General features: G+C 50.4%; 1 protein-coding gene across 1 annotated transcript in view; it reads right to left on the bottom strand.

The window, feature by feature from the left end:
• GPNMB (glycoprotein nmb) overlaps window positions 1-22,764 on the bottom strand; it is a 30,336-nt gene extending 7,572 nt beyond the window's left edge. The window contains exons 1-8 of the mRNA XM_062178332.1: window positions 22,602-22,764; window positions 16,144-16,296; window positions 15,368-15,487; window positions 13,059-13,185; window positions 12,934-12,974; window positions 8,033-8,191; window positions 7,396-7,707; window positions 99-197 (exon numbers count right to left, since the gene is read on the bottom strand). Coding sequence (XP_062034316.1) covers window positions 99-197; window positions 7,396-7,707; window positions 8,033-8,191; window positions 12,934-12,974; window positions 13,059-13,185; window positions 15,368-15,487; window positions 16,144-16,296; window positions 22,602-22,671 — 1,081 coding nt within the window. The 5' untranslated portion in view covers window positions 22,672-22,764. The remainder of the gene's footprint in view (window positions 1-98; window positions 198-7,395; window positions 7,708-8,032; window positions 8,192-12,933; window positions 12,975-13,058; window positions 13,186-15,367; window positions 15,488-16,143; window positions 16,297-22,601) is intronic.
• Window positions 22,765-23,766: the final 1,002 nt, after the last annotated feature.

The following is a 23,766-nucleotide window of genomic DNA, read 5'->3' as shown; positions in this document are numbered from 1 at the left end:
AGGGAGGGACCAGCCTCCCTTGCTCCCCACTTCCAGCCCTCTAGAGAGAGCGGGTGACCCAGGTAGATTCCAGCATGCTTCCCGGTCTTCAGCCTTACCTACAATTGTAAGGGTGGCTTCGAAGTACCCATATCTGTTAATCTGGCAGCCGTCCTCGGGGACCTCCCTCAGCTCCCAGGAGCTGTCACCAGCAGGTCCTGCAGTGATTGAATCAGAAGATTTGAGACGAATATAATAGATGTACATGGTGTAGCCCAGACTCCAAACGTCGGTCCATCTACTCTTTTTTTTTTTTTTTTTGACAGGCAGAGTGGACAGTGAGAGAGAGAGACAGAGAGAAAGGTCTTCCTTTTGCCGTTGGTTCACCCTCCAATGGCCGCCGCGGTAGCGCGCTGCGGCCGGCACACCGCGCTGTTCCGATGGCAGGAGCCAGGTGCTTCTCCTGGTCTCCCATGGGGTGCAGGACCCAAACACTTGGGCCATCCTCCACTGCACTCCCGGGCCACAGCAGAGAGCTGGCCTGGAAGAGGGGCAACCGGGACAGGATCGGTGCCCCGACCGGGACTAGAACCCGGTGTGCCGGCGCCGCAAGGCGGAGGATTAGCCTGTTGAGCCACGGCGCCGGCCGGTCCATCTACTCTTTACACAATCATGAAGAATTGAATACTATTAATTTGGTGCAGAAATATTATGAAACGCGTAAAAATTCATCCAGAGGGAAGAGCTAGAAGGCATTTTAATTTCTATCATGTAAGTAAACACCAGCCTGTATCTTGCTTGAACACAAGATCCTGGGGCTGTCGTTGTGGGGGAGCAGGTTAAGCTTCTGCCCATGGTGCCGGCATCCCACACAGGTGATGGTTCACATCCTGGCTGCTCCACTTTCTGATCCAGCTCCCTGCTAATGTGCCTGGGAAAAGCAGCAGAAGGTGGCCCAAGAGCTTGTCTCCTGCACCCACGTGGGAGACCTGAAAGAAGCTCCTGGCTTCAGTCTGGCCCAGCTGTGGCTATTGTGGCCATCTGGGGAGTGAACCAGTGGATGAAAAAACTCTCTCGTCTCTTCCCTCTCTCTCTCTTTCTCTGTGTCACTCTTTCAAATCAATAAAATAAATCTTTAAAAAAAAATGGTACAACAATCATAATGAAATAAAGCAGGCCAGAAGACATGAAATCATGTAGGGTAGTTCAAAAAGTTCATGAAAAATGTGTACTCTAGAGAAACTATGCATGGGTTTCACAGGTTTTTGGCACCAAAATGAGCTTATTTTTAAATTCCATTTCCATGAACTTTGTGAATTCTGCTCGTAGTTTAATTTGGAAAGCAAGTACTCTGGGCTCATGTTCTGGCTCCTCTCCTTTTAGCTGCAGAGGCCATGAGCTCATCGTGCAACATTTCTTTGGCTCTATTTGTTCATCTGTAAAGCTAAGAATTCCTACCACGCCCCTAGGGTTGCACTATGGAACTTACGTGAGAGAAGGTATTGAAAACCTGCCTCTCAAAGCTGCCACCTAGGAAGTACTTACTAAGGATCAGGTTCCTGTTCCAGGAATATGGGAAAAGCTAGTTTTTTCTCAGCTTGGACAGCTGGCTACTCCAAAGCTTAACTTTTTTTTTTTTTTTTGACAGGCAGAGTGGACAGTGAGAGAGAGAGAGAGACAGAGAGAAAGGTCTTCCTTTTGCCGTTGGTTCACCCTCCAATGGCCGCTGTGGCCGGCACACTGCGCTGATCCGAAGCCAGGAGCCAGATTCTTCTCCTGGTCTCCCATGCGGGTGCAGGGCCCAAGCACTTGGGCCATCCTCCACTGCCTTCCCGGGCCATAGCAGAGAGCTGGCCTGGAGGAGGGGCAACCGGGACAGAATCCAGCACCCCAGCTGGGACTAGAACCCGGTGTGCCAGCGCCACAGGCGGAGGATTAGCCTATTGAGCCATGGCGCCAGCCCAAAGCTTAACCTCTAAAAGTCTTACTGTGATGAGCAGGGGTGCAAGGGAGGAAAAGGGGATGGTGCTGTGGCATAATGGGTAAAGCCACCACCTGCAGTGCTGACGTCCCATATGGGCACCAGTTCAAGTCTCAGCTGCTCCACTTCCAATCCAGCTCTCTGTTATAGCCTGGGAAAGCAGTAGAAGATGGCCCAAGTCCTTGGGCCCCTGCATCCGCATGGGAGACCCAGAAGAAGCTCCTGGCTCCTGGCTTCGGATCGGTTCAGCTCCAGCCATTGCAGCCAATTGGAGAGTGAACCATCAGATGGAATACCTCTCTCTCTCTCTGCCTCTCCTCCCCTGTCTGTGAAACCCTGACTTTCAAATAAATAAATAAATCTTTTTTTAAAAAAGAGTGATTACAAGAGACCTCAGAAAAATGACCCTTATTGAATATCTTTAGAATAAAAATCTTTTTTGTTTTTAGAAGATTTATTTATTTATTTATTTGGAAGTCAGAGGTACAGAAAGAAAGAGAAAGAGAGAGAGAGAGAATGAGAGAGATAGCCAGACAGACAGACAGACGTGGGTGGAGAGATAGATCTCCCATCCACTGGTTCACTCACTAAATGGCCACAAACAGCCAGAGCTGGGCCAGGCCAAAGCCAGGAGCCAGGAGCTTCCTTCAGGTCTCCCACATTGGTGGCAGGGGCCCAAGCACTGGGCCATCCTCTGCTGTTTTCCCAGGCACATTAGCAGGGAGCTGGATCAGAAGTGGAGCAGCTGGGACATGAACCAGCACCCATATGGAATGCTGGGTCACAGAAGGCAACTTTACCACTATGCCACAGCGCCAGCCCCAGGACAAAGACACTTATGTCCCATTACTTACAATGTAAAGGGCTCTAATGAGGGCACTGGTAACCCTTTAACAAGAAAGGAAACGCGATTCTGCAAATACCACCTTATTTTTGCTTTAACTTCAAAAGATGTGTGAAGTGAGCCTGGGCTTGGGCAAGGGCGTCCAGGCTGCCTCTGTGGCTGAGTGCCAGGGTGGCAGGAAGCTGGCCGGAGGCTGCCCCAGGGCCTCCTTCTCCACACCTTTGGAGGGCGGCCTAGCCCTGTACCTGCCCTGGGCGCGGAGAGGGCTTCTCAGAACACGCCCAGGACCAATGGTCCGCATACGCACATGCACATAGGGGAAGGAGGCTGGGGAAGCCAGGCAGTGATCCGGACACTGTTGGATCAGACCTGTGGTTTACCCGCGGGTCAGACTGGGCTCGCTCTTGGGAATGTCCCCTTCGGGACTGACAGCAGGCCATTCGCTCAGTCTGTCCCAGGATTAAACTGATGTACTCATGGCAAGAAGCGTGTCTTTGTGGGGCATTTAAGATCCCCGTCTCTTCCCCAGAAAAGGACAAAATTCCATCTTGCGAAGTTCTTGGCAGGCAGAATTGAGCTGTCCATTAGGGCATGGTCTCCTGTCCCTCCTTTGAAAAACAATGACTGCTGATTCTGCCTTGGGTAGAATGCCTACAAAACGCATCTGTGAAGTCACGGTGTGGCTACTGCTGAGTAGCAAAACCCTTAAAAGACACATTGAGGGGCCTGGTGCCGTGGCGTAGGGGTAAAGCCACCACCTGCAGTGCCAGCATCCCATATGAATGCCCATTTGAATCCCAGCTGCTCCACTTCCGATCCAGCTCCCTGCTATGGCCTAGGAAAGCAGTAGAAGATGGCCCAAGTGCTTGGGCCCGTGCACCTGCGTGGAGACCTGGAAGAAGCTCCTGGCTCCTGCTTTTGGATCAGTTCAGCTCCAGTAGTTGTAGCCATTTGGGGAGTGAACCAGTGGATGGGACACTTCTCTCTTTCTGCCTCTGCCTCTCTGTACCTCTGCCTTTCAAATCAATCAATAACTCAAAAAAAAAAAAAAAAAAGAGAGAGAGAGAGAGAGAAAAAGATACACAGGAAAAGATGAAGCATTCTAGCCTCAGCACTTCCGTCCCTGTTAGCCACTGAGTGATGTGCAAGGTCTTGAGTCTTTAGGGAAAATGAGGAGTTCTAGAAAATGCGATAGGATAGGCTATGACACAGGAGGGAAATGGAATAAAACGTGAATTGATTTTGCTGTACAATAAAATTTGAAATCCACGCACGGCGCTCTTCACAATCTGCCTTTTCCATGTGTAAACATTTCTGCACCAGGGCCTGCACTGTGGCACAGCAGGTTAACGCCCTGGGCTTAAGCGCCGGCATCCCATATGGGCACCAGTTTGAGACCTGGCTGCTCTACTTCCGATCAAGCTCTCTACTATGGCCTGGGAAAGCAGTAGAAGATGGCCCTAGTCCCTGGGCTCCTGCACCAGTGTGGGAGACCCAGAGGAAGTTCCTGGCTCCTGGTTTCGGATCAGCACAGCTCTGGCCGTTGCGGCCAACTGGGGAGTGAACCAGCAGATAGAAGACCTCTCTCTCTCTCTCTGCCTCTCCTCTGTGTAATTCTGACTTCCAAATAAATAAATAAATCTTTTTAAAAAGTTTATAGAAAATGAACACTTTAAAAAAACACATTTCTGCCCCCAAACTAACTCACACTTTTAATTCCAGTTTTCCATGCACTTAAAAGAATTTATTTATTCATTTGAAAGGCAGAGTGGCAGAGGGAGAGGGAGAGACAAAGAGACAGATCTTCCACCCACTGGTTCACTCCCCAAACAGCCACAAAAGCCAGGGCTGGGCCAGGCCAAAGCCAGGAGCCTGGGATGCCATCCAGGTCTCACAGGAACTCAGGTCCTTGGGCCACCATCTGGTGCCTCCAAGGTGCACACTGGCAGGAAGCCGGATCAGAAGTGTGGTGCAGCCGGGATTCACACCAGCTCTTGGGAGCAGGATGCCAGCCGCCACAAGGCAGCTCAATTCTCTGCAACACAATGCTGGCTCCCCGTGTGTGTAACGTATATGATCAGTAATCTGATGTTGGTCTTTCAACAGCGGTCTTAGCTCAGGAAAGAGCCTTCTGTGCCTTATACTTAGCACACACCCATCTGCCTACCCCAGCCTGCTGCTGCCTCACTCTTGGGGTGGACTTTGGTGTGTGTATGGGCTGTGATTCATCATGAAGCCACTTACAACACAGAGAAAACATAACTTTGGTCCAGTAATAATATAATGTGCAATAAGCCTGTTAATCTAGCCTGGATAGCTGGGAATGCTTTCTAGAACAAAACTCTTTAAAAAAAATCTTCATTTATTTATTTGAAAGGCAGAGCAGAAAAATAGATGAAGAGGGAAAGGTGGACTGGTTGACTCCCCCAGATGTCTGCAACAGCTGGGGCTGGGGCTGGGCCAGGCCAAAGCCACAAGTTGGGAATTCAGTCCAGGTCAACTACTGGGGCCATTAACACCCCCTCCCAGGGTGTGCATCAGCAGGAAGCTGGAATCATGAGTCAGAGCCAGGAACTGAACCCAAGGACCCTAATGTGGGACTTGGGTGTACTAACCACCAGGCCAAATGCCTGTCCCCGTTCAGAAGTTTCTAAAGGCTAAAGGCATCTGTAACTTATTTCACATGTGGTCCCCATGTGTATAAGGATGACCATTGGTACTGGTAGATAAAGAAACTCATTCTTTCGCAGCAATGCTAGAATAAAGCTATATGTTTAATGTTATCAAATAGGGGCTGGCACTGTGGCGCAGTGGGTTAAAGCCCCGGCCTGCAGTACTGGCATCCAATATGGGTACTGGTTCTAGTCCCAGTTGTTCCACTTCTGATCCAGCTCTCTGCTATGGCCTGGGAAAGCAGAAGATGACCCAAGTGCTTGGGCCCCTGTACCCCCGTGGGAGACCTGGAGGAAGCTCCTGGCTCCTGGCTTCAGATCATCTCAGCTCTGGATGTTGCAGTTATTTGGGGAGTGAACCAGTGCATGGAAGACCTCGCTCTCTCTCTGGCTCTACCTCTCTCTGTAACTCTTTCAAATAAATAAAATAAATCTTGACCACTGAATGCAGTGAGACAGATTTCCACTGCCAACAATGGAAAGATGTCTAGGATGCTTGCTAAGTGGAGAAAAAGCAAGTTGTAGAACGATATGTAGAGTAGGAGTCCAGTTATGAAAAAGCCAAAATGACAGAGACCAGGTGTACGTACATTATGTATGTAAAAGCACAGACAAAGAAGCACTCCAGGCTATTAACAGGGCTTCCTTCTGGGCAGAAAATTCACTCTAGATTTCTATATTGTTTGGATTTTTTACTAAGGATCATGCATTATTTTTCATTTAAAACATTTCAGAAAAAGAATCACAATCAGTAATAACAACAGTGTCTTGATCTAGATATCCTTTGATTTAGTGAGAGCTCATTTTTATTACTTTATTACTAACACTTTATTGTAACAATGTTATTTATAACTAATAGGTTTTGGTAAAAATAACTACAAGTCCTAACAGCCAGATGCTGTACTCCCGTGGATTGGGGGTGTGGCGCCCTCTTGTGACCAGTGAGAGGATATCAGCCTATGGTCACGCGAGTGGACCCTGGGGTCCACGAGCAGATGGCCCAGAGGAGGATGCTGATGGCATGGGCTAGGGTGGGGAATCACATGGAAGCCAAGGCTTCCCCAAGCGGACTCCAAAGGACTTCTTGCGTATCCTCAAAGACCTCTTTGGTTAATTGGAGCAATTTAAACCTCTGAAGCAGTCCCAGGTCCGCTAGCCCACAAATCCTCTCAGGCTACACGGTTTGGAATGTGCTCTCAAGAGCGGCTGTGGGGGCTGACACTGTGGCATCACCAGCAGCACCAGCATCCCATATGGGCAGCAGTTTGAGTCCCTGTTGCTCCACTTCTGATCCAGCTCCCTGCTAATACACCTGGGGAAGCAGCGAAAGATGGCCCAAGTGCTTGGGCCCCTGCACCCACATGGGAGACCCAGACAAAGCTCCTGGCTCTTGACTTTGGCCTGGCCCAGCCCTGGCTGTTGGAGGCATTTGGGGAGCGAATCAACAGATGGGAGGCGTACCTCTCTCTCTCTCCCTTTCCAATAAAATGAAAATAAATAAATAAATAAAAATTTTAAAAAGGAGAACTCTGTGTGAATCACCCACTTCTCCTGTCTTCCTAATGGTGGCTTTTGAAACGTACTCATTGCGGAGTCGCTACGGCCGGCGCGCTGCACTGATCTGAAGCCAGGAGCCAGGTGCTTCTCCTGGTCTCCCAGGGGGTGCAGGGCCCAAGCACTTGGGCCATCCTCCACTGCACTCCTGGGCCACAGCAGAGAGCTGAACTGGAAGAGGAGCAACCCGGACAGAATCCGGCACCCCAACCAGGACTAGAACCCTGTGTGCTGGCGCCACAGGCAGAGGATTAACCTAGTGAGCCGCGGCGCCGGCCTGAGGTAGGCATTTAATAACATGACCTGCATGGGTGTTCTGTCTGCAGTTGAGGCAATGCTTCAAGGCTCCCTGTGCAAACACTCACCGGGAGGAGGGCTGGGCTTTGGAGGCCTGGGCGTGGGCGGAGGGCAAGGTCCAGGCACCACCGCCTGCACGGTGAGGTTGAGGCTGAACGTTCCATTGTGCACGTATGTGTGGTTCAAGGTGTGACTGTCGGACACGAAGAGGCCGGTGTTGTCGCCAAAGCTCCACTTGTACCTGATGGCGGACTTGTTGAGGAAGTGGCTGGGGTCGTGCAGCAGGACGTCGAACACGATGGGCACGTTTCTGAGGAAGGTCTCGTCCGACGAATTCCGATCACTCTTCTGGGTCATCGTCACGAACACGGGAATCTGATCTAAGTTCCCCCAGAAGACAGAAAGAGAATCCCTCATGGTTCAGTTCTAAGTAGAGAATTTTGAAGGTGCTCTTAGGTGACAAAAATCAAAGTTAGGGAGAATTCGGGGTTGTTTTATTTTCCTTTTTTCCTTTCCATAGGTAAGTTTTCCCAAGCTATTCTGAAAAACAGATGGATAGAACACAGCTGAATATTTAAGCTTGGGTCAGGGCCCAGATGAATGGTAACCCAGGCCCAGGCCAGAACACTTGGTGCTAACTCCCAACCCGCTGACACCAAGGAACTAAGTGGCTCATCCGCGGGTAACAGCGGCCGGGACACTCACCTGTTACCACGTACACATCTTTCACCTGCGCGATGGGCATGAACGCCCGGCCGTGTCTTCTGTACACGGTCACCTCCATGAGCTGAGGGCCAAGGGTCACGTTGGTTGTGTCTAGAGAAACCCTCGCTGAACACCGTCCCAGCTTGTAGAAATAATGACCTTGGAGAGAGTGCAAGGTTTCAGTTACTGAGTACAGGAGGCGATCAGTACAGGCTGAGGGGGGCGGCGTATGGGCTGCTGCAGAAGGAGAGGTGCTGCCCCCTTTCCTGCAAACCAAAACCACAAGCACCATCGTCCCTGGTCAGAGCAGGCTGCCTTCCAAGACCCCCAGTAGCTGCCTGGAACTGTGGGTGGCACCAAACCCTCTGTGTGTGTGTGTGTGTGTGCTGTAGTTTTTCTTAGACGGACATACCCACGACAAAATCTAATTCATACACGAGGCACAGGGAGACATTAACATCAATCAACAATAACAGAAAAAAAATAACAACACACAAAGGGGTCTTTAAAGTTTCATGGAAAATGTGCATTATGCAAAAACTGTGCATGGATGGCAAAAGGTTTTGTACCAAAATGAGCTTATCTTTTAATTCTATTATTCCACCCCTTGTGCTCTCTCTTGAAAGGGGCAAGATGAACACTTTCAGGCTGCGGTTGATGGCTGGTAACTTACAGCACAGATAGTGACACCAGGGATGAAGTAGGACTGCTGGAGCTGGTGGTGGTTACGATGGAAAGGGGTTTAGTAGGCTAATACAGCTGGCCTGTAGCTTACAGAGAAATGCTTTCTACAAACCAAGTGATTTGACACTGAAGCACACAATTTTCCCTGTAGAAAATAATTTTTTTTAATGTACTGATTTATTTATATAAAAGGCAGAGTGGCAGAGAAAGTAGGAGAATTAGAGAGAGAGAGAGAGAGAGAAATCTTCCATCCACTGGTTCACTCCCCAAATGACCTCAATGGCTCCTTGGGGAGAGCTGGGGGAGCCGGGGCTGGGCCAGGCCAAAGCCAGGAGCCAGGAGCCAGGAATGCCATCCAGGTCTCCCCCGTGGGTCCAGGGGCCCAAGCCCTTGGGTCATCTGCTGCGGCTTTTCCCAGGCTCATTTGCAAGGAGCTGGTCAGGAACTGGAGCAGCTGAGACTTGAACTGACACTCACTGGGATGCTGACATTGCAAGAGGCAGCTTAAGCCACTGAACCACAACACCCGCTCCAAAGAAAACACATTGAATGTAGCAGTGAGGTGTCCTTGGGAGCTAAAAAAGATTACACACCCCAAAATCTACCTTATTTTTGTAATAATGCTGTTTCAGCTATACCATTATGCAGCTTTTTAAAAAGGGGTCTTGAATCCTCCACTTTCTAGAAGTCTTTGTACGTGAGAATACAGTGAGTGATGAGAGGTTCATGGCCGATGACAGAAACTAAAGGGAGGGACGAGGCTCCATAAACAGTTTCTAGGCCACCTTGGACTCGTGCCTTCTCTTGGCCCAGCCCTCCTGTGCTCTCTGTGCCCCGGGCTGGCCTGGCGAAAGTACTCCTTCTCCTGCAGGGCCCGAGGCCTTACCTAGTCTGACGGCGGAGGCTGGCAGGGCCTGTCCCCGACTGGGGGGTACACAGTAAGACGTCTGTGAGGTGGGGAGGCTGAGAGGCCACACTGGTGAGGGGTGGATGGCGTCGGGCAGGTGTGGCTGCCACGCCCCTGGCACCTGAGAGGCCCCGGGCAGCTGTGCTGCAGGCTGTGGAGGGGCAGGTGTGCCGCAGGGGGTTAGTTACAGCCGAGGAAATTGTGAGTTCCAGCGCCGAGAGACAAGAGCATGCGTGAGCTGGAGTATCAGGGATCTCCAGGCCCTCAGCGGAAGATGGAAATGCAAAGGCAGTCTTGTGGGAGAAGCAGGGACATCTCCAGACTGAACGCCGGTTTTTAAAGAGAGATGTCAAATCTGGCTAAAGTAGCGGAGTCTGAACTAGACTGAGAGCCGGGCTGTTGGTGAACACGAGAGACTCTCCTCAGAGATCAGGTGTGAGGCGAATTCACTGGCCTGGCCAAGATGGCACTGAAAACAGAGAAAAAGCCAGCTCTGAGAGTTAATAGAGTGAAGTGGATGACTGGGGGCTGGCGCTGTGGTGTAGCAGGCTAAGCTTCCACCTGCATCCCATATGGTTGCTGGTTCTAGTCTTGGCTGCTCTGCTTCTGATCCAGCTCTCTGCTATGGCCTAGGAAAACAGTGGAAGATGGCCCAAGGTCTTGGACCCCTGCACCCCCGTGGGAGACCTGGAGGAGGCTCATGGCTCAGCCCAGCTCCAGTAGTTGTGACCATCTGGGGAGTGAACCAATGGATGGAAGACCTTTTTCTCTGTCTCTCCCTCTCTCTGTCTGTAACTCTGCTTCTCCAAAAAATAAATAAATAATAAATAAATAGATAAATAAAAAATTTTTTAAAATGTTAGTATAGAGAACACATGTTAGCAGCAAGTATCTGTACTGTTAATCATGGTGGTTCCTTCCTCCCTTCCTCCCTTCCTCTCTTTCTTTCTTGAAAGGCAGAGTTACAGAGAGAGACACACACACACAGACGGAATTACCAACAGCTGGTTCACTCTCCAAATGGCTGCAACAGCTGGGGCTGTGTCTGGCTGAAGCCAGGAGCCAGGAGCTTCTATCAGGTCTCTCACATAGGTGCAGGGGCCCCAGGCCATTTGCAGGGAGCTGGATCGGAAGTGGAGCAGCCAAGTCTTGAACGGGCGTCCATATAGGATGCTGGTGCCGCAGGCAGTGGCTTAACCCACTGTGCCACAACACTGGCCCTGAAGACTTTTTAAGGATTAAAGAGATGCATGTTCTTTGTAAGAAATGTGAAAAATGGGGCCAGCATCATGGTACAGCCTGTTAAGTCGCCGCCTGCAATGCTGGCATCCCATATGGGTACCGGTTGGAGTCCTGGCTCCTCCATTTCCCATTTCCCATGTAGCTCCCTGCTAATGTCCCTGGAAAAGCAGTGGAGGATGGCTCAAGTCCTTAGGTCCCTGTATCCACGTGGGAGACCAGGAAGAAGCTCCTGGCTTCAGCCTGGCCCAGTACTGGTTGTTGCAGCCATTTGGGGAGTGAACCAGCAGATGGAGACTTTCTCTTTATCTCTCTCACTGTAACTTTCAAATAAATAAAAATGAATCTTTAAAGAAATTCTTCTGAGAACATAAAAAGTTACATAAATCAACAAATGCTCATCCATGTGCCATATGAATAAATCAACGCTAATTTTTTTTCACGCTGTTTTAGATGAAGCATTTGAGTAGTTTTTTAAAAAAGAGAGCTGGGGGCTGGCACTGTGGCGTACTGGGTAAAGCCACTGCCTGTAGTGCTGGCATCCCATATGGGGGCCGGTTTGTGTCTGGCTGTCCACTTCCGATCCAGCTCCCTGCTATGGCCTGGGAAAGCAGTAGAAGATGGCCCAAGTCCTTGGGCCCCTGCACCCGCATGGGAGACCCAGAAGAGGCTCCTGACTCCTGGCTTTGGATCAGCTCAGCTCCAGCCATTGTGGCCAACTGGGGAGCGAACCAGCAGATGGAAGATCTCTCTCTCTCTCTCTCTCTTTGCCTCTCCTCTCTCTGTATAACTCTGACTTTCAAATAAATAAATAAATAAAGAGAAAGCTGAATCTATTTTTCTTATTTTAATTTTTTGGTGCTCTGAAGGTTTGGCACAGTTAACCAGGATTTTTAAAAATTAATTAATTTTGGGGCCAGTGCTGTGGCGTACCAGGTAAAGCTGCTGCCTGCAGTGCTGGCATCCCATATGGGCACTGGTTCAAGTCCTGGCTGCTCCACTTCCAATCCAGCTCTCTGCTATGGCCTAGGAAGGCAGTAGAAGATGGCCCAAGTCCTTGGGCCCCTGCACCCGCATGGGAGACCTGGAAGAAGCTCCTGGCTCCTGGCTTTGAATCGGCCCGGCTCTAGCCATTGTGGCCACTTTGGGAGTGAACCTGCGGATGGAAGATTCCACTTTCTTTCTCTGCCTCTCCTTGCTGTAATTCTGGCTTTCAAATAAATAAATAAATCTTTTTTTTTTTTTTTTGACAGGCAGAATGGACAGTGAGAGAGAGAGACAGAGAGAAAGGTCTTCCTTTGCTGTTGGTTCACCCTCCAATGGCCACTGCGGCCAGTGCGCTGTGGCCAGCACACCGCACTGATTCGAAGCCTGGAGCCAGGTGCTTCTCCTGGTCTCCCATGGGGTGCAGGGCCCAAGCACTTGGGCCATCCTCCACTGCACTCCCGGGCCACAGCAGAGAGCTGGACTGGAAGAGGAGCAACCGGGACAGAATCCAGCGCCCCGACCGGGACTAGAACCCGGTGTGCTGGCGCCGCTAGGCGGAGGATTAGCCTAGTGAGCCGCGGCACCAACCAAATAAATAAATCTTTAAAATTTTAATTAATTTTATTTATTTAAAAGTCGGAGAGACACAGAGAAAGACAGACACAGAGACAGAAAGACAGGCAGAGACAGATCTGCCATCCACCGGTTCACTCCCCAAATGTCCACAACAGCCAGGGCTGGGCCAGGCCAAAGCCAGGAGCCAAGGACTCGATCCAGGTCTCCTACGTGGGTGGCAGGGCCGCCATCACTGCTTCCTCTGAGGGTGTGCATTAGCAGGAAGTTGGAATCAGGAGTGGAGCCGGGACTTGAACCCAGGGTACTCTACTATGGGTGTCCCAAGCAGAGTGTCAACTGCTGTGCCGAACGCTGACCCCAGGATTTTATTTTTCTCTCCTTCTCCCCACCCAAGTTAGAGAAAGATAGATAATAGGGTCACTCTTTCAAACGCTCAGGATTGAAATTCCCAGGTACAGAATAAGCAAAGGGAAGGGTAACACTGTAGAGGCAGGTGAAGAAGGCCCACCTAGCGTGTGAAAGACGTAGACGAAATTCCATTTCTTCCACCTGTGGGGGTGGGGGTGGGGGTGGGGGTGGGGGTGAGGGTGGGGGTGGGGGTGGGGATGGGGATGGGGATGGGGGTGAGGATGGGGGTGGGGGAAGGGCTTCCCATCGGGGAACACGTTGTGGTGGCTTTGGCCACTGTCGTTTCCCCAGTCACCGTCCTCCGCCCAGGCTGTCCAGTTGTACATGTAGGGGTCAGCAGGTGGTCCAGTGTCTAAAGAGAGAGAGAAAAGCCCGGGTGTCACTGCGGCTCGGCTCGCTTGGGCTCATCACTCAGCTAAACACTTGTTCATGCTCCTCACCACCTGTTTCAAAGCTGTTAGGTGACTAAAACCCCAACAGTCAGAATGCAGCCCGCAGTATACTCCTCTACATACGTGTTACAGTCCAACAAAAGTTTGATAGGAAGCAATGACTCAGGAAAACTCCACCCAGAGATTTCACTTAGTGCACTTATGTTTCCTTTTACATTAAAATATATATATATATACACATATATATGTGTGTGTGTGTGTGTATATATATATATATATATATATATATATATATATTTCTGGGGCCTGCACTGTGGTGTAGCAGGTAAAGCTGCCACTTGCAATGTCGGCATCCTTTATGGATGCCGGTTTGAGTCCCAGCTGCTCCACTTCCAATCCAGCTGTCTGCTATGGCCTGGGATAGCAGTAGAAGATGGCCCAAGTCCTTGGACCCCTGCACCCATGTGGGAGACCTGGAGGAAGCTCCTGGCTCCTGACTTTGGATTAGTGGCGCAGCTCCAGCTGTTGTGGCCATCTGGGGAGTGAACCAGTGGATGGAAGACCCCCCCCCCCCCGCCTCTATGTAACTCTGCCTTTCAAATAAAGAAATCTTTTTTAAAAAAATTCTTTTTCTGTGAGAGACAGAACACAGAGAGTGCTCCCACTGGCAGCTTCACTCCCCAAATGCCCACAACAGCTGGGGCTGGGCCAGGTTGAAGCCTGGAGCCAGGAACTCCATCCGGGCCTGCCGGAATAGTTCCCCCATCTTCTTTGATTTCTTCATGTCACTCACATGTGTGGGAGCCTTTTTACCTATCAGTGTGCTATAGATGCTAATCCTTTTGAGTATTAAGCTGTCCTCAATGCGGCCAACAGCAGCTCCTTCAAGCTGGCCCCTGGCCCCGTGGCGTGGCTTTGAGCTTGTCCTTGTTTGCTGGTACTGTGAGGTGTCTCAGGCTCACCGGGGACCTGCTTGTCCTAGATCTACAATCAGTCATTTCCTCAATGATCCCTATTTCCTTTAAGTGGTAATAGATATTTTATAAAATCTTTTATTAGAATGTAATACAAATTTTATTAGAAGAACTCAGAGGACTGGATTGTCACTTGAGAGCTTTATAAAAATTTTTAAAAAAATAGAAAAAAGTGCTACAAAAATATTGAACACTTAACATTTGCTAAATATTGAACTCTTTCCATAGAAGAATTTAACATTTTCCTCAAGGAAGGAAAAAATTTAATAAGGAATGAGCACATCGGAGGTTTAATAAAACTCCTAAATAACAAAATCAGCTCTAAATAATGAAAAGATTAAATGGCCCCATCATCAATGGAACAGCCTCTGGTTTTTGAGGATGGACAATTCTAACCATGTAGGTTTTTTTTTTTTTTTTTTTTTTTTTTTGGACAGGCAGAGTGGACAGTGAGAGAGAGACAGAGAGAAAGGTCCTCCCTTTGCCATTGGTTCACCCTCCAATGGCCGCTGCGGCCGGCGCACCATGCTGATCTGAAACCAGGAGCCAGGTGCTTCTCCTGGTCTCCCATGCGGGTGCAGGGCCCAAGCACCTGGGCCATCTTCCACTGCCTTCCCGGGCCACAGCAGAGAGCTGGCCTGGAAGAGGGGCAACCGGGACAGAATCCAACACCCCGATTGGGACTAGAACCCGGTGTGCCAGCGCCGCAGGCAGAGGATTAGCCTATTGAGCCGTGGCGCCGGACCCCATGTAGTTTCCATAGATGTATCTGTGCTCAACTTTAACCCACACAAAGAGCTTTTGTCTGTAACCACCACAAGCAAAGCAGAACCCAAACATACACACTTTAGTGTTTGTGGTAGTCATGTAGCATTTACTTAAAAAAAAAAAAAATGCTGTCAGCAGAGATCAAACTGACCACAAACATCTGCCCAACTGGGGATTCTTTGAGAACCCAAACAGTTCCAAGTAATAGCACCAGAAGCTGGGCATCAACCAGGAATTCTCTCTGCCCGATCACTGGGCTCCAGCTGGGTGTGGCAGTGTGGCTTCTGGGGTTGATGTTGGCCCGGGGGCTGGGCAGGGGCCCCCTCCCTGTCCTGGCTTGGTGTGACAGCAGCGCCTCGGGCTGGCAGAAGGACCAGCGAGCCCCCCGCTGTGTTCTCACCGTTGATGCTGCTGGCGTCTTCCTTTTGGCATCTGGAGAACACCAAGTCCACCACAAACGTCAGCGTGGAGCCCACCAGCGCCGGTGAGTCGCTGGTCAGGACTGCCTGCACACAGCCTCCTAAGGGCATCGAAAAGAGGGGCTCGGTGAGCCGGCATCTTTGTTTGCTTTCCCCCACAGACCCCTGAGTGAGACCACAGGATCCGCGTGGAATTGATTTTCTGGATTCCTAACTTCAGCTTCCAGAACATTCTAGAAGATGAAATTTTAAAAAACCCAAAGAACTGTCTAACCACAGAAGGAATTCTCTAACTGCAAAAAGAACAGCTAGTTAAGATAATGAGAAATTCTTCTGAGTCAGAGTGAGGAGGAAGCTTGAGTCCCCAGACCAATGGCTGGAAGACCCATTCTTCAATCAGAATGGGAAGACACTCGTTTTCCGATAAAGCACAGCTTTGAGATGGCCAAAAACCTCTCCGAGGTCACAGGTCTTCGGAAGGTGACCGCTCCTACCTTAGTGAACTCGGTTGAAGGCTACACCTGCTTGTCCTCCAAAATATCCTAAGAGCTACTAACTTGTCCCTTTCTAAGGAGATCAAACAGCATTTTGTGGCTTTGAAAGTGATAGTGTTGGGGTAAAGGAAAGATTGCCAAATCCAGGGGCCACCGCTTGGTGATGACTGCACGGATCTCCATAGCAACCACCTGAGCACTCGGTCTAGAGGGTTGGAGAGTCCACAGAGGGAGAGTTGTTTGGGTTGCGCCTTTCAACTCACCTTTCCAGGAACTTCCCCACCTCACATCTCCCCTCTTCCACACTGGGTAGAGTTTTTCGTTCCAGTTGTTTTCATCTGGGGACCAGCCATCGAGTTGGGGGTGCTCCCTCGTGGAACCACGCGGGTTTTCATTGTCCAGCACATCACGGAATCCTGTATCAATAGTTGGCGAACACATTATTTTGTCCATTTGGTTTCTCATTTGGTACTTGTCTAACCATAGTTAAAGAAACTTCATTTCATAGGGTTGGAAAGCACATACGTAATATATCCAATATGCCAAGTGAATAGAGAGTGTTTTAATTATTTTTTAAAAATTATTTTATTTATTGATGTGAAAGGCATAGTGACAGAGGGAGACAGAGGGAGAGGTAGTGATGGGGGCAGAGAGAGAGAGAGAGAGAGAGAGAGAAATCTTGCATTGGTTGGTTCACTCCCAAAATGCCCACAATAACCAGGATGGCCAGGCTGAATGAAGCCAGGAGCCAGGAACTCCGTCTGAGTCTCCCATGTGGGTGGCAGGAACTCAAGCACTTGGGCCATCATTCACCACCTTCCTAGGAGCATTAGCAGGAAGTTGGATCGGAAGTGAAGGAGCTGACATTCTGGTATGGGATGTAGGTGTCCCAAGCAATAGCTTAACCCGCTGTGCCATAATGCCTGCCACAGGGTGTTTTGTTTTTTTTCTTAAAGATTTATTTATATATTTGAAAGGCATAGTTAGAGAGACAGAGACAGATATTGTCCATATGCTGGTTCACTCCCCAAATGGCTGCAATGGCCAGTGTTGTGCTAGGCCAAAGCCAGGAGCTTCTTCCAGGTCTCCCACATGGGTGCAGGGGTCCAAGGACTTGGGCCATCTTCCACTGCTTTCCCAGGCCATAGCAGAGAGCTGGATTGAAAGCAGAGCAGCCAGGACTCCAACTGGCATCATTTAGGATGCTGGCATTGCAGGTGGAGGCTTAACCTGCTATCCCACGGCGCTGGTCCCAAGAAAAATTTTTTTGAAAAGATTTATTTTATTTATTTGAAAGACAGAGTTACAGAACGAGGTAGAGCCAGAGAGAGAGAGAGACAGAGACAGAGACAGAGAGAGGTCTTCCATCCACTGGTTCACTCCCCAGATGACCGCAAAGGCTAGAGACGTGGGTCTTCGGATCACAAAACCCCAAGTGTCCTGTGATTCTGTGAGATAGTTCTTATTTGGAAACAAATCCTGAGGACAGGAAACTCATGTTTATCAATAAACGTTTGTAACTGGAAATTCACTCGAATTGAGTCATGTGGAAAGAACGAAGATATTTAGTTCAAACTCGTTCACTTACGGGTGGAAGTGATGTTATCTACCAGGTGGTGTGACCTACCCAGGTGGTGTGATCCACCCAGGTGGTGTGATGCACCCAGGTGATGTGATCTACCCAGGTGGTGTGATCTACCCAGGTGGTGTGACCTACCCAGGTGATGTGATCCAACCAGGTGATGTGACCTATCCAGGTGGTGTGATCTACCAGGTGGTGTGACCTACCCAGGTGGTGTGATCCACCAAAGTGGTATGACCTACCAGGTGGTGTGATCTACCAGGTGGTGTGATCCACCCAGGTGGTGTGATCTACCAGGCTCTTCTTTAACTGAGGGGAAGAGGAGATTCACAGCCTTTACTCCCAGGACTAGTTCTTCCCACCGTACCAAGGAATCTTTCTGCTTCTCGGATCCTGAAAGCTAGTGTTTCCAGAAATATGATCCTTGGATTTCAAATGTCACAGGTCAAAGAGAAACACAGATTTAAAGGAGAGTGACCCCCGGTCCATGGGACAGAGCAGAGAGCCCAGAAAGAAACATGCAAAAGCCTGCCCTCCTGGCTTTTTGAGAAGACGCAAAAGCTGTCCAACGGTGGAAGGACAGGCTTTTCCACAAATGGGCTGTACAGAAAGAAGCAGCACATGTGGGAAAAGAAATAGAAAGAAAAGGCACAGGTGATGCCTTCGGGTTTGAGGGCTGGGCAAAAATTCTTAGACTTGACACCAGATGTCTGATTCATAAAACAAAAAAGTGAAAGTTGGACCTTATTGAAATGAAAAGCTTTTGAAAATGTGTTTATTTTGGAAGGCAGACACACACACACACACACACACACAGAGAGAGAGAGAGAGAGAAGAGGGGAGAGGAGAGAGAGAGAGAATCTCCCATTCACCGGTTCGCTCTCCAAATGCCTGCAACAGCTGGGGCTGAGTCAGGCTGGGGCCAGGATCCAGGAACTTAATTCAGTCTCCCACATGGGTGATAGGAACCCAGTACTTGGGCCATTACCTCACAGAGCACACATTAGCTAGAAACTGGAATCAGGAGTAGAGGTGGGACTCAAAACCAAGTACTCCAATATGGAATGCAGACATCCCAAATGACATCTTAACCACTGTGCCACACACACCTCCCTAAAATTTAAAAAGTTCTGCTCTGAGAAATACCATGTGAAGAGGATGAAAAGGCCAACTATAGACTGGGAGAAATTGCAAACCACATTTCCAACAAAGAACCAATATTTAGAATATACAAAGAATTTTCAAAACTCAACATTAAAAAATAGCAACTCAATTAGAAAATGGGTAACAGATATGAACAGGTACATCCCCAAAGAAGATGTACAGATGGCAAACAAACCCATGAGAAGATGCTGAACATCATGTGCAGGGAAACGCACATTCAAGGTCCATGAAGTTATCACTGTGGACCCATCACTACGGCTGCAGTGAACAGCAGTGACAACACCAAATGCAGGCCGAGATGCAGGGAAACTGAATCATCAACGCTTGCTGGAGGGAGTGAAATGTTGCAGCCACTCTGGCGATTTCATGTAAAACTAAACATGAGGGGCTGGCGCTGTGGCATAGCACACAAAGCTGTCACCTGCAGTGCCAGCATTCCATATGGGCGCCGGTTTGAGTCCTGGCTGTTCCACTTCTGATCCAACTCCCTGCTAATGACCTAGGAAAACAGTGGAAGATGGTCCAAGTCCTTGGGTCCCTATACCCTTGTAGAGGAGACCTGGATGAAGCTCCTGGCTCTTGGCTTTGGCCTGGCTCAGTCCCGGCTGTTGCCACTGTGCCTATTTGAGGAGTGAGTAGCAGAGAGAAGATATCTCTCTCTGTCTCTGTCTCTCCCTCCCTGCCTCTCTCCCTGTCCTTCTCCCTCTCTGTAACTCTGCCTTTCAAATACATAAATAAATCTTTAAAAAAAAAAAAAAAAAAAAAAACTTGGTTGGCGCCGTGGCTTAACAAGCTAATCCTCCACCTTGTGGCGCCGGCAACCGGGTTCTAGTCCTGGTTGAGGCGCTGGATTCTATCCCGGTTGCCCCTCTTCCAGGCCAGCTCTCTGCTATGGCCCGGGAAGTCAGTGGAGGATGGCCCAAGTCCTTGGGCTCTGCACCCGCATGGGAGACCAGGAGAAGCGCCTGGCTCCTGGCTTCGGATCAGCACTATGCGCTGGCTGTAGTGGCCATTGGAGGGTGAACCAACGGCAAAGGAAGACCTTTCTCTCTGTCTCTCTCTCACTATCCACTCTGCCTGTCAAACAAACAAACAAACAAAAAAACACACAAAAAACCAACTCAACATGCAACCTCCATAGAACCAAGCAATTATACTGTTGGCCATGCATCCTGGGGACACGGAACTTTTATTCACACAAAAATTTTTATGTGAATATTCCTGGCAACTGTATCCAAAACAGCTTAAGCTGGAATAAACCCACAGGTCCTTCAGTGGGTGAATGGTTAACCAAACAGTGGTATGTTCATACAAGGAAAGCCTACCCAGTGATAAAAAGGAACAAACTACTGATGCAATGACTTCCATAAATCTCCAGTGGTTTGTAATGAGAAAAAAAGCCAATCTTAAAATGCAATATACTGTGTGATTGCATTTATACAGTGTTCTGTAAATGACAGAACTGGAAACATGGGGAAGGGACTGGTGGCTGCCGGGGCTCGGTTGGGGCTTGGACAGGGGAAGGGGTGTGAGTTTTGCCAAGAAGGGATGTTGTGGATCCTTGCTGGGGGTCTGCTGCGTATTTTGAAGTCTCAAGGTCAACATCTGGGCTCTGATACTGTGCGTCATGGGATGTTATGGTGGGGAAGCTGGGATCTCTGCTATTTCTTACAACTGCATGTGAATCTGCAATGACCTTAAAATATAAAACACAATTGAAAAATAAGCCTGAGAGTAAGCAGACGGGGCCAGCGCTGTAGCTCAGAGGATTAAGTGGCCTTCTGTGGCACCAGCATCCCAAATGGACACTTGTTCGAGTCCCAGCTGCTCCACTTCCAGTCCAGCTCTCTGCTAGTGCACCTGGGAAAGCAATAGAAGATGGCCCAAGTGCTTGGGTCTCTGCCACCCACATGGGAGACCTGGAAGAAGATCCCGGCTCCTGACTTTGGATCGGTCCAGCTCTGGCCACTTGGGGAGTGAATCATCAGTGGATGGAATATTTCTCTCTCTCCCTCTCTCTCTCTTTGTAACTCTGACTTTCAAATAAGCAAATAAATTTTTAAAAAAGGGGAGTACAGGGTGGGGAGAGAGGTAACTAGCCAGTCACACCCTTCCTCCTGGGCCATCCTCTCCACCCTGAGTTTCCTCCATATTCCCTCCAGCAGGGAGCTGGTGGTGCCAGGGCCACTTGGGAACTCCTCTGCAAGCCGCCCCCTGGGAGTTGCAAGTGATAGGGAATCTCTGGTGTTCCCCACACCCCTAGACTAGCTGGTCTGGGACAAAGCAACCCTGGCGTGCCCAGGTGTGGCTGCTCCACCTTACAGACTCCCCTCCCCACTGCAGGCCGGTCGCAGCCTAAGGCCAGCCGGCTTGATGGAGTGGCCCTGATGGCAGAGGCCGGCCCTGCCCTGCCCTGCCCTGCCCATCACCGATTGGCTCCAGGGGGTCAGTCCCTGGGACTGCGCCACTGGGGAGGGGGGCAGGGCCGACTCCCTAAGAACAACTCCACGCCCCGCAGCTTTTTCTAAGCTGACCTCGCGAGAGTCTTTTCACCCAGTTTTGCAAATGGGGAAACGCAAACCCAATGAAGGAAGCGACCTCCGGCCGGCCGGCGGGCGCGCGCTCAGAAACTCCCGGCTGGGGCGCGGCCCAGATCTGCCGCCTTGGCGCCGCGGGCCGCGCCTTGCCGGGATCCGGGTCCAGGCCTCTCCCGCCTCATCGCGCCCCAACACGCCAGCCGGGATCTGACTGTGTCGAGACCGCCCAAGGACGCGGCGGCGCAGTCCGCCTGTCCCGGACCCCTGTTCCGCCCACGATGCGAGGACCACGCTCCGCCCCTGTGCCCAGCTCCCTCCACGGAGCTGCCTGCAGTCAGGACCCCCGGACTTTTGATCCAGGGAATTGACTTTCCCAGGACATTCCCTGCTAGCCCCTTCCCCACCTGCGCCCACACCCCGCCTGCAGAACTGACCACCCGCCCCGGCCCCGGACAAGGTACCTTCCCCGACCCACTGGTTCGCACCCCCGGGGATGGGCACTCAAGGGGCCGGAAGTAGCATGTCTAGGAGAGCCCCCGCAAGGTCGGCGACATCTTCTAAGTTGGGGTTAGTAGCGAGCCCACCCCCCACCTGGCAGCCTGTCATCTGAAGTCCCCACCCTGTTGGAATCGGTGGAGATGCTTTGTTCCCTGGCCAAGGACTGGCTCCCTCTTTGTCAAGGGTGGGAAAAGAAATGGGGTAGACTGGCATTTGGCCTTAATGGTTAGGATACCACTGCGGGGTGGGGTAGGGGTGGGGAGCGGCGCTGTGGCGCAGTGGTGCCACAGGTTAAAGCCCTGGCCTGCAGCGCTGGCATCCCATATAGTCGCCGGTTCGAATCCCGGCTGCTCCACTTCTGACGAACCAGCAGATGCAAGACCTCTCTCTCTCTAACTCTTTCAAATAAATAAAATAAATCTAAAAAATAAAAGAGATGCCACTTGGGACCCCCTTATCCCACAACGGAGTGCCTAGACTTATTCCCCTGCTCCAACTCCTCACCCTAGCTCCCTGCTAATGTGCAGTGGGGAGGCAGCAGGTGGTGGTTCAAGTAGTTGGGTCCCTGCCGCTCAATGTGGGACACTTGGAATGAGTTCCTGGCTCCTGGCTTTGGCCCTGCCCAGTCCTGACTCTTGCTGGCATTTGGGAAGTTCTCTGTCTCTGGGAATTAAAAAAATGAAGAGTGGGTGGGTGGCAATTGCAATGGTAAAAGAGTCCCACCGAGCAAGGCTACCTGGTCTTTACTTTTCAAAGATGGCAAAGAAAGGGCTGGCAGCATTTTGCTACAGTTCCAGCATTCTGGTGGGCCCCCAGAAGAGGACAGGGGCGTAGATGCTCCCCAGCCTCAGTCCAGCTCAGCTCAGAGGACACTGCTAGCCGTTGCTTCAGCCAACAGCCAGAGAACGGGTTAAGCACAGAACCCCGGGAAGTCACTCACGTGTGGCAGCACTGCGTGGCGGTCTTGCAGCCAGAAGCAGAAATCCCAGGAAATAGTAGAAAGGTTCCATGCTGGACTCCCACAGACACAGGCAGGCGAGGCTGAAGCCTGCACGGGGAGCCGCAGTGTTGCCGTGGGCTCTGCTGCACCCCACGCTTTATCCTGGGTGAGCACAGCGCCCCGGGGCGGATCATGTGATGGCACTAAGCACCACTGCCTGATCTGCTCTCCGGAGTCCAACCTCTTACAACCCATGTGCCTATGACTCACTGGCTCTTGGCAAAGACACGCTCTGTGTAAACTTGATGGGTACACGCTACACATCCACTTGTAGATGTGCAGGCTTCCAAGTTTGTGAGTCCACGTTTGCTCCTGTTAAGGGGACTTCGTGTCCTAGGACCTGGTTTTCACATTCTCCGCCAAATAACCCTTCAGTCCTCCAGGCTCACTGCTGGCTGCTGCCAGCGGTTCCTTTACTGCTTCTCTCACCCCGTGCAGGTGGCGGTGTCACAATTGCGTACCCTTTTCTATCACTTTGATATCCAGCTAGCAAATGGTTGCTTCTCCCAAGAGGAGACAAAGGTGTCTCTCCAGTCCTCTGGAATCACGGGATACATACAAAGGTAATGTATCTACCGGGTCAGACTGTGTGCAAGCAGCAACATGAGCCTGTGGTAGGTGAGACATTTAGTCAAAAGCACCTTTTGTATATTTATGCCACAAAACTTGCAGAACAGTCTGCCCATGTGTTGGTAACTGATGGTTTCTGTGTCGTATCACCTCACACCAAGTGCCTACCACACACTGCATATTTATTTCTTGTTGTAACAAGGCAGGCATTACATGCAAAAACAAGGTTGCATGAAGCGTAAGTTTTATGCGGCCAAATCATTTCTGGTTATAGAACATGCAGAAATTGGGACAGCACAAACACTTTACGGCAAGGGATACGTCTCTAAGGCATGTCCACGAGACTACAGCCAGGACATTGGGAGTCCTGGCTGGGGTTAAGGGTAGAATCTGGGGTATCGACTCCTGTCCCAGTTGTATTAGTGAGGACAGAAATAAGTGGCCTAGGAAACTGAAGCCCAGGAGCACAAGTGACCCATTTCCCACCCTTCAGACTCTCACAGCTCCATAGAGCTCCTTTTATAGCCTTGCAAAC

Source organism: Lepus europaeus, chromosome 20, assembly GCF_033115175.1.
Source record: "Lepus europaeus isolate LE1 chromosome 20, mLepTim1.pri, whole genome shotgun sequence".
NCBI lineage: Eukaryota > Metazoa > Chordata > Mammalia > Lagomorpha > Leporidae > Lepus > Lepus europaeus.
This window is presented reverse-complemented; position numbering and strand designations above follow the sequence as displayed.